The following is a 13,967-nucleotide window of genomic DNA, read 5'->3' as shown; positions in this document are numbered from 1 at the left end:
TCATGCAATAGAGGTGAACTGGTGACTATCAATTGTCTGCAGGCTTACTAGTTTGTTTTTCTGTGTGGTGAACTGGTGATTTTATCAGTGTGTACTCCGCGTCACTAACACTCTACCGCCCACTCAAACACTGAGCTACGGCAGTGACTCAGTGGTAGAGCAGGTGGTAGAGCGGGTCGTCCAATGTTCCAAAATCGGCGGTTCGATTCCCGTTCCTGCCCAAAAACACCCAGGTGTGAGCTGACTGTGGGAGGTGTCAGCTCACCTCCGGAGTCCTGCCGAGGCGCCCTTGAGAAAGGCACCGCCCCCTTCACAAACTGCTCATTTGGGGCACCAAGAAGGAGCTGCCCGCCACTCTATCTCCTGCTGCATGCTTACAGGCCCTCTTTTGCGTGGTTGTGGGTATTACAGGAGCCTGTACAGACTAATATGCATGCGTGTGATTGATTGACTAAAATCCTAGAGTGTGTATACTTAATTTCCCTTCGGGGATTATAACAGTATATAAAATAAAATAAAAAATTCAAGCATTACAGGTGGTGATGTATGGAATAAGCAGGAAGCGCCTTTTAATCAATTTTTATCTTGATCTGCTTCCCACGATACCTGTTCATTGTAGTCCAGGTGGCTGGACCTTCTCCTTTGGGTCAGCCGGGGCTTCTCTTGCTCACCTGGACAGACCAAGTATTTTCAAAATGTGTTTACAGGATATTTAAGACCTGTGCATTAAGACCATAAACCTACCACCAAGCTCCATGCTGGTCCAGTTCATACCGTCTTCCAAGAAACACAGACCTGCTGCCTGGGTATCCCCAATGACGGCCGTTTTTTCATCATCAAATCTGGTACATGATTGGTCTAGCCCAGAGTCTTCTTCATCATTCTTAGAGGAAAATAGGAGAATGTCTACGCCTCCGTTTCCTACAAATACAGAATGCTGCTGTTGATGTACTGTCGTCATTTAAAGGAAGCACAATTACAAAAAATAGTCTACTGTATTCAGTCAACACCTTTAACTATCTTGTGTGTTCCTGTCTTTTCTTACCAAGGTTATCAAAATCATCCATATACTCCTGACTGGTGTCATTTTTATCCAGGGAAGAGCTGGAGGACAACGACATGTCCTCCAGTATCTCTCCCACAAGCAAGACGTTGCTCTGTGTCACTGCTTCTGCCATCTCTGGTGTCACTGGAGTCATTTCTGATAGTTGGGGGAGGATAGAAGGAGATAAAACAAAATGTAATCATTCATCTTCTCCTCATCTTCTATATCGCTTCATCCGCTGTCGCAGGTCATGGGGATCTGCAGCCTATCCCCACCGACTCAGGGCATCACATTATATGAAAAGTCCAATAAAAGAGATATAACAAGAGATACTGTATATTAAGCTCAGATAGGATGAGATGCAAATTACAAAACACTGGATGACATAAAATGAGAATAGTTACAAATAAAGAAACTACGACAGCTATGACAGCTAAAAATAAAATTTCAAAAAGATCAAAATGGAAGGAAGTGATTTGAGTGATGAGTTATCAAATAAGAAAATAGTGAATAAAATAGAAGACACACATAGCTTAAAATAAATGTGATGAGACAGCATGAGATAGACAAAGAAAAGAGAAAAATAATGAAGCTAGATACAAAAAGATGGCAAAACGAATTAAAGATTCTTTAGGTTGAGAAATGAGTACAGTAATGTGATGAGATTAAAGCATTAAAAAACCTCAACAAGAGTGAATAACATCTCATGAGAAATTGAAGACACAAGAAGAGATAGCGGAAATTAGAGATATGACAAAGGACTGGAACTGGAAGAAATGTGATATGTACATGTTTTCACTGCTTAAACTCAGATCAGGACTTTGATAAACATCTCAAACCTGGGCTATTTTCTGTCGCAGTCGGTGTCTCTGCTGAGTTACTCCTCACTATCAGCCCTTGTTTTACTCCCAGGACACCCTCTGACAAAGCAGCTGGAGCTGCTCTCAGCGGACGGGATTGCTTGTTCAGGGGCGGCCGAGACAGTTTATAGCTGATACCACTGTGATTAGAGGTGGTGCAAAGGTTTGGTAGGAGAGGCTTTCTTAAGGCAGAGGGGGGCAAGATGGAATGGATGCTGACCCCTGACTTTGGAACAACAGAACCTTGAGCTTTGATCCCTCTGCCTGCTATCTCAGGAATCTTGCTGGTAACATGAGATTTTGCTAGATTGCCTCTGGGTGGAGCCTGAGTGGAGGAAGCCATTTGCTGCTTTGGTCCTCGTCTGGCCTCCTTGTTGACCGAGTATGACTGGGTGACAGTACAGTTACCAGAGGGAGAGGAGAAGGTAGAAGAGGAAGTGAGGGTAGGGGAGGGCTGCTGTCGAACATGTGTGAGGCTGCGTGACCGACGACGATCACCTTCATTCAGTTGGCTGGATGGAGCAGATCCAAGGCTGTCACTGGACTGAGAACGGCTAGCCTGCGTTTTCTTTTTTAGAGGAGGGCATGATAAAGAGCCAGGGACAGAACCTGGCTTAGAACTACTTGAATGAGCATAGCTTTGAGGCTGCCTGTGAAATCCATTGGTTGCATTTCGTGGCTTGGAATGAGAAGGGTTCTTTAGGGATTGTTTTGTGCTACTGCTTTGACCAAGTGCAGTTTGGCTGGGTTTGGAGCGGGGAGATCCACTTTTAAAGGCAGGAAGTATTTTAGGGATAGACTGCGGAGATGGTGATGATGTTGATGTCACAGGATTGTCACAACCACGTCTCTTTGCTGCAGAAGACATACTTGGCTTTTTGACATCAGGCTGCATCACAGCTGCTGATCCTTGCAGCTGTTGGGAGTAATACTGAAGGACGTTATTAACAGAACAGTTCTGCCTAACATTCAAGCCATTTTCACTTCTTAGTTCCTTCTCTCCTTTCATCCCTCCATTTTCCAAAGTCTCATTTTCTTTCCCCAATTTCATGGAAAACGAATTTGGCTTTCTGATAAATCCATTTTGCTTAACAGAAGCAGAGGCTGCAGTTAAACTTTTGTTAACCCCTGGCTGGGTGGGGTGGTGGTAAAATCCATTGGTGAGACGTGTGCTGGAAGAGGTGCTGCTGCTAGAGCACGTGTCTGTAATGGCAGCTCCCCCTTTAGGGCTACCACTGGAAGTTGAAAAAGATGTGGTTCGAGAGCCAAACTTGGGAAGCCGAGAAACCATGGTGGGCATGGCAGATGTGTTGTCAAGAGAAAAGGCTGACATCAGTCCTTGACCTCTTCACCATGGAGACACTCAGTGGAAGGAGCTGGAAAGAGAAAAAAAGATTGGTATGAGAATCATCTTGTTTTGTCTCTTTTTGGAACATATTAGCACTAAAGGTTTGTGTTGATATCAAAAACCTTTTAACTTGACTTTCTTTGACAACTACAATAATTTAAAGGTGCAAAAGCAAAGCCTTTTCTAGCTGCTTTGTGGCTGAGAGAATTGTAACAGTCCAAGACTTAGTGGACTGCTACCGCCCTTTAGACTGCTAATAGCAGTTACAATATGTGACACCTGGACTGATTTATAGCCTCAACACTCTCAGTGAGTTTAAGAATGTGCATGTCTGCTGACAGCATAGTGTTCATGTAAAAATAAAAACATTATGTACTCCTGTCTCTCTAATCACAATCAAACCTACCACACCCCTAAATTAAACCTACCGGCTGTCTTTTCATCAACCAACAGAATACAACATATAATAATCACTCAAATCACATTTCCCAAGACACACCCATCACATCCTGTCTGTGTACAGCTGAGCTAAAACCTACTGTAACACATGCGAGACAAGTAGTATACAAACCCTGAGGCAGGAATATAAACAGGACAGGCCAGTTTCAGAGCCAGGTTCTAGAGGGTGTTGGTTTTCATATCTTTTAGCAGAACTTTAAGGGACCATAACTAACATTTCTTATCAACCAAACGTAGTCTGATTTGTTGTATCTTTTTGTTTGTATTTGATTAATACTTTTAACTCTGCTTACTGCAATATTCATTTTGAAATATATGTAAGCAACACTGGTAATAGATCTGCAGGGCCCTCCTCTGTCACAAAATAAAATCATTAAATTGCGTCTGGACAGGAAAAGTGACTAAACATCTGTGTCTCAGTCTATCCTTAATCTCTATTTCAGTCTATCCTTAATCTCTATGTTGTTATAAATGTATATGTCTAAATCCACTTCTGCTGTGTGTGTGTGTGTGTGTGTGTGTGTGTCAAGCAAGACACAGAACAAATAAGGATTTATAGTTCAATAATAAAAGAGCTGTTGGGATCATACTAATAATCTCTTAATTCAACAGGAGCCATTTGAAGATTATACAACACCACCCTCCACAGGGGTAGAGGTGTATATGGAACATATCCTCCAATCCTTTTAGCCTGATCAATCCTTTTAGCCTGATGTTCTCCCTATTGTCTCTTAGCCCCAACTTTCAAAAGCATCTTCCCATGGAAAGTTTAAAAAATGATGAATCATAAACAAAAATATCTATATATTGAAAATAAAATCCAGAGACTGATGGGTCTACTTGCATATTATTTTGTCTTGTTTTTGTCTTGCAGATATTGACAGAATATAGCTGTAAAAAAAGTCAGGAACTGAGCTGGAAATATGACTGAGAAGGCACCTCAATGAAAACAGCTGATGCTTTCATAACAGCAGCTAAAACACAGATTTCAAAGTGAGGAAAACAAAAACGGACAAAACGCCATTCTTGGGAATTATAATCTTTTGCATGTCCTGAAGTGCTGCAGGAATTGCATATGACACAGAAACAGAAACTACAACATAAACAAAGATGATGATTCATGCAACATAAAATATGCTGCATGAAGATGAGTCATAAACTGCCCAGAAGAAAAAGGAAAAAACATATCACCATAATTGCATATTTTTTTAATCAGAAACTTTGGACTTCTCAACAACATGAAAAACAAATCCAATTCCATTTTTATGCAGAAAAAAAATTGTGCCCCTCTACACTCCAAAATGTGTCTTCCTTACCAGACACACTGCTGGGATACCAAGGATGCCCAAGAAGAACAAACACTGATGAATGAAATAATGACGGAATGGTCATGAGCTTCTCCCTTTCCCTCTGGCTCTTCATCAAACTGTGTCACTCCATCTCAATCTCTCATTCTCTCCTTGTCAATTACCTTACCTGTTCCTTTGTGAACTAAGCTACAGTCATGGTGTACGCTTTCTGTATGTTTAAATGTAAATACACGTTGGGATGCTTATCTGCACTTTTCGTACAAACACAAACAGGAGAAACACAAAATACCGTATTGGCCTGAAAATAAGACGGTGTTTTTTGCATTGAAATAACACTGAAAAAGTGGGGGTAGCCTTACATTCGGGTCTAGACATTATACCCATTCACAACGCTAGATGGCGCCAGATATCTTTAAAGCGAACGCTGAACTTGACTCCCCAGGCCAAAGCGGACCCCTGTCACTAAGTACGACCAAGAAAATTTTTTAAAAATAGCGGTAAGAGAAGTGGGTCGGAGATCGGCCAGGTTAACCGGCAGCTGAGGAGCAGTTATGAATCAAACTTCAAGATGATGGTGGTAAATGAGGCAGAGTCTTCAAACAATTGCAATGTGATCGAATATCTTGAATATATTTTTGTAATCATGTTTCAGATGTACTGTAATTATTTTCTGTATAAAAATTAAATTTGGTGTTCGAAAAGTATTTTTTTCTAACTTGAGTCTTGAAAAAGAGGGGGTCGTCATAATCAGGGTCGTCTTATAGTCAGGCCAATACGGTACATCAAGAGACGAGAAATATGTAGAGTCCTCTTTCTGATCTTGAAATCCTATCATGCTTTGGTTATGAATGAAAAGTAGAATATTTGTCCTTGCAGAGATTGGATTTAGGGGGGAAAAAAGTTCAATTTTAGGACAGAAATATGGCTTTTTCATAATGATGTGCAGAAAGAATAGCCTATGCAATGTGTCCAAAGTTAGGAGGAGGATCTCTTCCACCCCTTACAGAATTGAGAGTAGAAAAAGCAACAGTCAGGATGAGATGATTGGTGTGATTATTCTATTAATATGTGGCCAACTGATATGCTGTTTGTTGCCGAGTAAAGGATGGTCTATGATTCTGAAGAAAATATATGTTCGGGGGTTCACATTGTTCAGGGGAGAAATTGCCTTCACACAGTGTTTATCTTTCCATTGTACTTGTAATTTGGAGAACATGGTCAATGGGGTGAAAATGTCAGCATGTGATGACTGACAGAAAGTTCTCTTCACTTCAAGTGCATACAGCCAAGCAAGAGGAAACTTTCCTACTAAGTAGATAAGAAGTAAAATATAATATAAAAATACTAATAAAATACTAATAAACTATGCTACATCTAGAGCCATGTAATTAATATGGTTATGCAATCAAAAATGAATTACAACAGATATACAATATTTTCACATTGAGAAGCTGCAAATAACAAGATAACATGTCTCTTCTCAATTAAAGACAACTGGCTTACACATGTTTTCCTTGTAATCTACACTAGTTTAAAAATCATTACATTAAACTGAAACAATTAGTTATCCAAAATAGCCTTAACTTAAGGTAAAAGTAGGAGTTAAGGCATGAAATTGACTGTTTGACTCACCTCTACAGAGACCAGCAAGAATGCATTTTGAGCATTTGATTATTTGAAGAATGTTGTGATGAAACACTCTGACAACAATGACAAATTCACTTGGGGGACCAGTTGTATAATAGCATGGGTGACTTTGCTGATACTTCTTTTTACTCTACCTATGTTGAAATGTTAAAGGGGTCCTATTATGAAAAGCTTTTTTTTTTTTTTCAGATCTACAAATATACAGTATAGTGGTCCTCCCTAACACTAACAACTCTTAGGATCTGGAAAATAAACGGGTCTCATATTGACTGTACAGTGCACAAACACGTCCAACAGTCCAAGAACGACTTGTATCAGATCAGCATCCATCGTTAACATTTAATGGCCAGCCCAGACAAACAGCTTCTTTTCATGAGAGCTAATTTCAGCAACTTTCAGACAGTATAAATTCAGGACCACAGATCAGTTTAGAGCAATACATTTCATATACATATAGTGAGACATGTGGCAGCTGTGTGAAATCAATTACAAAAGTATAATATGGGACCTTTTACACTTATTGAAAGTAAACAAAAACTTGACTTACTAAAAAACTTTGCCCTGTCTATTTGGATGATAATCAAACCACAAATCTCTTAAGTCCTTTAGATATTGACCTTCATTAGCCACCATCAACCTCCTTGCAAGAGCTAATGATCTCCTTCCTAACTCCCCATCCTTATGAGCCTGCTATGATAACAATATCTTCCTTTCCTTCTCATTCTTCTGTGTACATGAATCATACACTAGGTTTCCGATGTCCTCATTCTCTAGTTCTCCACTCACTGAGCTGACAGGAAGCAAGGCCCATCAGCTAAAAAAGGTCAACTACATCAATCTGAGAACTCACATCTGACTTTTGTGTTCATTATAACATTTATATACTATGTATGATTACTGTACGGACAGATTGCTTATTGATCATTTTATTAGAAACTTGCATTAACGAATAACCACAGACGGAAAGTGAAGATCATGAGGTTCAGTGACATAAACTTGGGTTCAATTTCATGGACAGGACATCACAGCACAGTGAGATGACAGATCATGTCAAAACCTACCAGAGCAGAACTCACAGATGGACCAGAGACAACAGATGGTTCAAACTCAGCTCCCTGTACATTTAAAACTTGACACCATCGTAGCTGTGTTTCCTATGCTGAGGTTTCAGAACAGCTTCTTCCTCTGTATATTTTGAAAATGTAAGAAGAGCTCTCGAAAGCTGAGGATTAAATATAAAAAACATAAACATGCTGTATGAGATTAAGTCTTACCTCAATGTCTGTTACATAATGAGTTTAGTACATAGTTTCTCTCTGAACCAGGGTGCTTCAGGAAAGTTCAAAGGTCAGATCTGTTGTAAATGTACAGGTGAGAACACGCCAGTTTGTTTTACTATTGATAGGGTTATCTGACCTCTTTGGTGTTTCTCTACATGAATAAAAAAGGCTTTAAATATCAGGTCACAAAGGAGGTACATTTCTAGAGCTATGACCATAATCTGAACCACGAATCTCAACCTAAACCAAACAGCAAGGTATTATGGTTGGTAGAAGAAAGATCATTCAATGTCAAGCACAGAACTTGAACCCAGTCCGGACTTCATCCTCACATCACCGGTGAATCATTCTGGCCTCCTTTTATCATTTCATTTTCATTTCATTTCAGCATGCCTGTCCTCTGATCACGAGAGATCATATTTTTGGCAAAGGGCAAATTAAAGTAAGCTCAGTCTCTTTTCTTCTCTTCCTGATCATGAGCTTGAAATCCTGTGATTTAGTTAAAACTCCAGAATCATAAAACTGCTTTAACCTCTACATCATCATCTCTAGCAAATCATCTTAATGATAGAACATCAATTATGCTGTGATACTATTGTGCACAACTGACTGTACAAATCATCCTCACAAACAAAAAAAAAATATAATCCTCCATCACAATAATTTATTTCTGGTTGATAACTGTTGCAGAGGAACTCTTGACTAAATGGCCACTTCACCTCCTATAAATATCACTGATGTTTTCTTGTTTGTGTTTTAGTGGGTCAGTTTAGCTTTTACAATCCAGCCAGTAAGTTCCCATTACATATTCCCTGCATCTCCATTTAAGTTATAGCCAGAGATTGTTTCTGTATATCAGACATAACATTCTGATGTTTGTCAGAATCAATGTTACAATTATAAATTTTAAATCCAAACAATTCAGTGAGTGGCTTATAGAGGCATCTATCTGTGATGGTAGCATGTGTTGCCTAGGAACCCTCTGGAACTCATTGGCAACCACCCTCTCTTCTACCTTCTTAGGAACTTGGCTTGGATAACATCACTGTTCTGTGGAAGCTGTGGACCTCCCTTCAATCCAATACACCCCCATCACCATCATTAATCCACCACAAAGAAGCTCATTCTCTCAGAACAGCAGTGTGCTCAACTTCCTACAAGTAAATTCGCTCCTAACTCCCCAACACTTCATCAAACCAGGTCAGGAAACACACTATTGCAGTAAGTATTTGAGGGACAAAAATGATTAAAAATGTGTCTGTTGAACTGATTTGTGCATTTCAAGAATGGAAAATAAACATCTTGTTTGACTGGCACTTCCATGTATGTCTGAAGATAAATGAAAACTGTCAAAAAATAATTTTAAAAAACAATACTGTATATCAATAAGCAGTACAGGAGCGTATTCTGGATCACCTTCTAAAAAGGACGTTTTGGAAACTTCTGTAGGTACTTAGTGCAGTGCGCCCGCGTTACTCATGGTTAATGTGTTCCAGGAACCACACGCAATTAACAAATTCCCTGATAGAGCAACAAACTATTTCTCTCTTAATTTATGGTATTTTAAACGTTTACAACACTCCCATACTGATATTAAACCACCTTCTTTCTGTATTTCCTTTCACAACACTCTGATACACTGTTTAAAGCACGTTCGTGTCTCACGTAAGTCCGAGACTCAGATAACTAGCGCACCTCCCGATGCCGTCAGCAAATAGAATACGCGTACAGTATCACGTGACTACCCATCAAAAATCTACAATGAGGTGAAGTCGAGAGCGTTGATACGCAAATACGTGAGGGCGAACTGTAGTCCAGATTTAATCAGATGAGGAAACAAAGCAGACGATCGAAAAATAACTTCCAGCTCGCTATATTTTAGCCATCTCTGGTACGACAGACTTTTGATCAAACTCTCTAATTTCACTCCTTATGAACTGGGTATTGTCTTTGTTGACAGCAAATCAAATTCCAGATGTAAAGCCTACCAGATGATGACAAAGACAAAGAGCGAGGAGTCAAAATTGAATGGAGAGGGTGAACAAGGTAAAGGTGACCATGTAGAGAAAAAAAAGGGGGAATCAGCTAGTGAGAGCAATTAATCTGCAACACAAAGAGTGAATAATCACTGAACAGTAATATCATTAAAGCAAAGAGGTGCAGCAGAACTAAATGTAAAGCGCAAGACTCCCATCATTGACCGGCAAGCTCACTGATGATTCCGATTTCCTGAACTGCTGAAGAGCTTCTCGCTAATAAACCACCAAGAATTACAAAGCCTGAGGACAGGTCATAGCTTTATAACTGTATTTTGCGCGCACACTTATTGTTCAATTTGTCCTTATTTAAACAGAGACCACAAATATTTCAGTACTGATTTAGATATTTTAATATGTACTGATTTTATTTAAGTGTCTTAAATGAAGTTAGATATTAACATGATATTAATGATGACTGAAATATTAAACCTCCAAGATTTCAACGAATGAATGTTCTTTTGTTCAAAGGCTGAAAGTAGCAAGAGATGATTTCTGTCCTTTTATTGTTTTCTAGTGTCTAAGTCTGTTCATTATTTGTCAGAGACGGGTCAAATGCAGAGAAAAAAGCTGATATTTACTACTGGAAGATTAGCACTAGCTGTTGTTGAGGAAACCCTGAATTTAGCCAGTGACTAAAGATGGTTGATCAAAATGAAATTCCTAAACCGAATGTGAAGTTGAAGGAGCAGCTTGTAGATAAATTATTCACTGCATGGGTTGTTCTTTGACAAGAGTCTGGAAAAATTAAATTAATTAAATGTGGTTCCCTCTGTCATCATATTACCAGAGGACAGTCCTATTCAAGTGAAGTTGGATTTATACAACAGGGTGTCAATGGAGTAAATATGTAAAATAACGATATACTGTTTTACTGGATTGTCAGTCATTCAGTTCTTGTTTCTCTTTTCTTAGCTTGTTCCCTGTTGGAGAACAGGTTTCGTCCTCTGCTCTGCCTTTACCCTCCTCATCTTCCTCACCACCAGTGTCATCCTACACACCACCATCCTATGCTGTTTGGCTACACTCTCACGTGCCAGTACTATGCAGTCACTGATCTCTTTTAGATTACACTGCCTACACAAGATGTAGTCTACCTGTGTGCCCCTACCTCCACTCTTATAGGTCACCCTATGTTCCTGCCTCTTCTGGAAGAAAATATTCACCATAGCAGTTTCAACGACCTTCTGCATTCCTCTCCTGGATACCAAACCTGCCCATCACCTACTCATCACCTCTGTTTCCTGCACCAACATGCTCACTGAACTCTGCACCAATGACAACTCTCTCACTTCTTGGCATGCTCTGAATCACTTCATTAAAGTCCACGCAGAATTTATCCTTCTCCTTCAGCTCACATCCTACCTGTGGAGCATACCCACTAACAACATTGAATAGCACCCCTAAGATTTCTAGCTTCAGACTCATCTGACACTCTTTTCACCTCCAGGACATTCCTAACAAACTCCCCCTTCAAGATAACTCCTACCCTATTTCTCTATCTACATCGTGATAGAACAACTCAAACCCTGCTCCTAAACTTCTAGCCTTGCTACCTTTCCACCTGGTCTCTTGGACACACAGTATGTTTACCTTCCTCCTCTGCATCAAGTCAACCATCTCTCTACCTTTTCCTGTCATAGTTCTAACATTCAACGTCCCTACTCTTGGCGCTCCTCTTCTCTGTTCCTACAAACACACTTTCCTCCTCTCCTTCCTCGATCAACAGTAGTCCAATTTCCACCAGCACCTTGTCAGTGAACAGCACCGATGGCGGTCGTTGTTAACCTGGGACTCTACTGATCTTGTATGGAAGTCATGAATATGAATTGCATGTTTGATTTGGCAAAAGTCTTACGTCGGATGCCCTTCCTAACACAACCCTCTGTATTTATCCAGCTTGGGACCGGCACAATAAGACACTGGTTTGTGCCCGCTTGCGGCTACATTTGATTGAACATATGTAGAGTTAAATACTTAACAAAAAAAGGTGAAAGAACTGAAAAAAAAAGTTTTATATTCTAGTTTCTTCAAAATAGACACCCTTTGCTCTGGTTACCGCTTTGCTCACTCTTGGCATTCTCTCAATGTGCTTCAAGAGGAAGTCACCTGAAGTGGTTTTTATTTCACAGTCAGGCCATATCAGGGTTTATTAGTGAGATTTCGTGCTTTATCAATTGGGTTGGAACCATCAGTTGTGTTGTGCGGAAGTCAGGTTAAACACTGCTGAAAGCCCTGTTGGACAACTGTTAAAATTCACATTACAAATAGAACCAGTCAGCTAACTAAATAAAAACAAGTGGTCATTACTTTAAGAAATGAAGGTCAGCCAGTCTGGAAAAATTGCAAAAATTTTAAATGTGTACCCAAGTGGAGTCGCAAGAATCATAAAGCACTACAAAAAAACTGACATGAGGACCGACCCAAGTGGAATAACAAGTGTCACCTGTGCTGCTGAGGAGAAATTCATCTGTGTCACCAGCCTCAGAAATCACAAGTTAACAGCAGCTCAGATCAGAGGACTTTTAGCAGCAGACCCATCACTGGATACGTCGGATTTCTTTTCTGATAAATACAACCTTCTGTATTTAACCGGGCTTGGGACCGCCACAATAAGACACTGGCTTGTGCTTTCTTGCGGCTACATATATATTATATAGACATGCCCTGAAACAAACACACATACAAAGGGCCTATAAGAATCCAAATACTGTACATAGTGAGCAGTAGAGTGGCAAGCAACTTCTTCTTGGTGCACCCCAATGTGCAGCTTGGGAGGGTCTGATGCCATGCTCAATGGCACCTGAGCTGTGCTCAAGAGGTGAACTAGCAACTATTCCCTGCCAGTTCATACTTCACATGGGCCTTGAACCAGCCACCTTCTGGTCCCCACTCAAGGTACAGACATTGAGCTTCTGCTGCCCCAAAACAGGACATCTAAAGGAACAATCCTAATCCGAACAGAGGCAGAGAGGCCAGAACCTAAACAGCAAATTTGATTAAGTTAGATCACTAAACATTAATACAATTTCGTTAACAAGAATTTATTATTAATAATTTCTATTTTTAGTATCGCTCCATGTACTTATAGAGCCGGTGACGCCTGCAATAGGAGCTGCAGTTTCTCCGTTAAATTACTTGTTTTATTAAACAATATCATAAATATGAATTGCTCTTCAGTGTGCATTGTAGCGTAAATCGTATGCCGTGGAGATGTTGGTCACATTTCAGAGGGTCCATTTGCTTTTTGTGGCTCGGTTGAGCACGAGGGTAAACTGACACTCACCTGCCGGGGAGACAGAGCATCAGACGTCAAATGCGGAAATGTCGAAGCTCGAATGGTTGAATGAAATCAACTGGACTCCGGGCAGTGTGTGTTTGAGTTAAATGTGACCTGGGAGATGAGGAGGTACAACGTACGATGCAGTTCCAGATAAAAGCTGATAAAATCCACACGGAGAGATGGAAAATACAAAGCAGTAGTCCTTACAGCGATGTTTTCGATGCTGCTCTTCGGCCTGTTCGATGAAATAACCGAAAAAATGAGGGTCTACTGAAGAGTTCTCTGCAAGTACCTATATCCTACAAGGTTTTGCTAGCTGGTGGTTGTAACTACCAAACAACAAACGTCGTTTTTCTGCCTGAAAATCGTTCCTGTTGCGTATAAGCAGAGGTCGGATCGCTGTCATTGACGACTGCCGCGCGAGCTGCTGAATCATTCAAGCCCGTGCGCTTTAAGCTCACGCAGGCATCGCTTGCGCGTGGGACAGCTGACACATGACGTCACCAGCCTACTGTAAACATAACCCTTTCATCGCCTCTTCTACATTATCAAGGTGTTCGCAAGAGCAGCGATGATAAAACGGTACCATGAACGTTTTACACAAAACTACAACTAATATTTATGATTTCTGTCAAATAGCTGATTAAGTCTTTAATTGCTGCATCTGTAGACAAGGGGGAGAAAGAGAAGGCCTCCTGT

General features: G+C 40.3%; 1 protein-coding gene across 1 annotated transcript in view; it reads right to left on the bottom strand.

The window, feature by feature from the left end:
* Nucleotides 1-13,633, bottom strand: part of ccser2b (coiled-coil serine-rich protein 2b) — a 42,422-nt gene extending 28,789 nt beyond the window's left edge. The window contains exons 1-5 of the mRNA XM_068305205.1: nt 13,272-13,633; nt 1,885-3,281; nt 1,046-1,201; nt 745-921; nt 607-671 (exon numbers count right to left, since the gene is read on the bottom strand). Coding sequence (XP_068161306.1) covers nt 607-671; nt 745-921; nt 1,046-1,201; nt 1,885-3,238 — 1,752 coding nt within the window. The 5' untranslated portion in view covers nt 3,239-3,281; nt 13,272-13,633. The remainder of the gene's footprint in view (nt 1-606; nt 672-744; nt 922-1,045; nt 1,202-1,884; nt 3,282-13,271) is intronic.
* Nucleotides 13,634-13,967: the final 334 nt, after the last annotated feature.

The sequence above is a fragment of the Antennarius striatus genome, chromosome 21 (assembly GCF_040054535.1).
Source record: "Antennarius striatus isolate MH-2024 chromosome 21, ASM4005453v1, whole genome shotgun sequence".
Taxonomy (NCBI): domain Eukaryota; kingdom Metazoa; phylum Chordata; class Actinopteri; order Lophiiformes; family Antennariidae; genus Antennarius; species Antennarius striatus.
The sequence above is the reverse complement of the archived record's forward strand: the minus strand, read 5'-3'. Positions and strand labels throughout refer to the sequence as shown.